General features: G+C 37.5%; 1 protein-coding gene across 1 annotated transcript in view; it reads right to left on the reverse strand.

The window, feature by feature from the left end:
- Positions 1-386: 386 nt before the first annotated feature.
- Positions 387-1,010, reverse strand: part of LOC106883499 (uncharacterized) — a 36,351-nt gene continuing 35,727 nt past the window's right edge. Inside the window, exon 7 of the mRNA XM_014934527.2 lies at positions 387-524. Within this exon, the coding sequence (XP_014790013.1) occupies positions 411-524 (114 nt within the window). The 3' untranslated portion in view covers positions 387-410. The remainder of the gene's footprint in view (positions 525-1,010) is intronic.

Here is a 1,010-nt window from a genome sequence, read left to right on the forward strand (position 1 = left end):
ATATATATATATATATATATATATATATATATACATATATATATTACGGAGATGTACAAAGCATTATTATGGGTCCATCACAGGCTGACTTCATCTCTCTTCTAATTTATTCGAAATGATAAGTTAATTTTTGTTTCTTTTCTCTCCGCCGCCCTGGTGGTCATGCCGAGAACGTTTTCCACTCCCTAAATTAAACCGTCTATGGATAAACTGGACGGTTTTAGGATCTCCTTCTAAACATTCTTTATGACGCCATAGTAACAACACGGCTGATACAGAGGAAGACACACACACACACACACACAGAGGGTGAGACAGACGGACAAATAGACAGAGGGAGAGAGAGTGAGACAGACGGACAAATAGACAGAGGGAGAGAGAGAGTGAGACAGACAGATAGAGAGAGATTCTTACATAGCTTTCTGTTTGATCTGTTTCTCTTTCTGGAGTTTCTTAGTCAGTTCTCCGTTTTCGCTTCGGCACTGTTGTATGATTTCTTCTTGACGCTTCAGATCCTTTTTCAACTGAAATAGAACGGAGGTTTATAACAAACGTATCTCATACATATGTGTGCGTGTATTTATGCATATATATATATATATATATACATACATACACATGCGTACATTATATTAACACATGTTTCCTAACGACAAAGTAAACTTCATTTAACCAAGATACCCTTGGCCTCAAGAGTAGCCTGCGTTATACACCTCACTTGGATAATTACTACTTTCAAGGTTCCGCTCGCTATGAAACATATGTAGTGCAGATTTTAACTACTCCATTCCTTAACCCTTTGGATTTTCATTCGCATACCCGGCAACTCAGGCTGCCAACCGTGGACTATAAAATAATTTTTTTTCAGCTTATCGTATTTATTGTACAGAAAAAAATTCACAACCTTCCGTCCCAATAAACCACCATTGTTCCTGAAAGTTGTTCTTTATATTTTCTACGGATTGCTTGAAGCTCACTTTCTTTCTACACCTCGATTCTTGGATCTCTCT

The sequence above is a fragment of the Octopus bimaculoides genome, chromosome 12 (genome assembly GCF_001194135.2).
Source record: "Octopus bimaculoides isolate UCB-OBI-ISO-001 chromosome 12, ASM119413v2, whole genome shotgun sequence".
In the NCBI taxonomy this organism is placed as follows: Eukaryota; Metazoa; Mollusca; class Cephalopoda; order Octopoda; family Octopodidae; genus Octopus; species Octopus bimaculoides.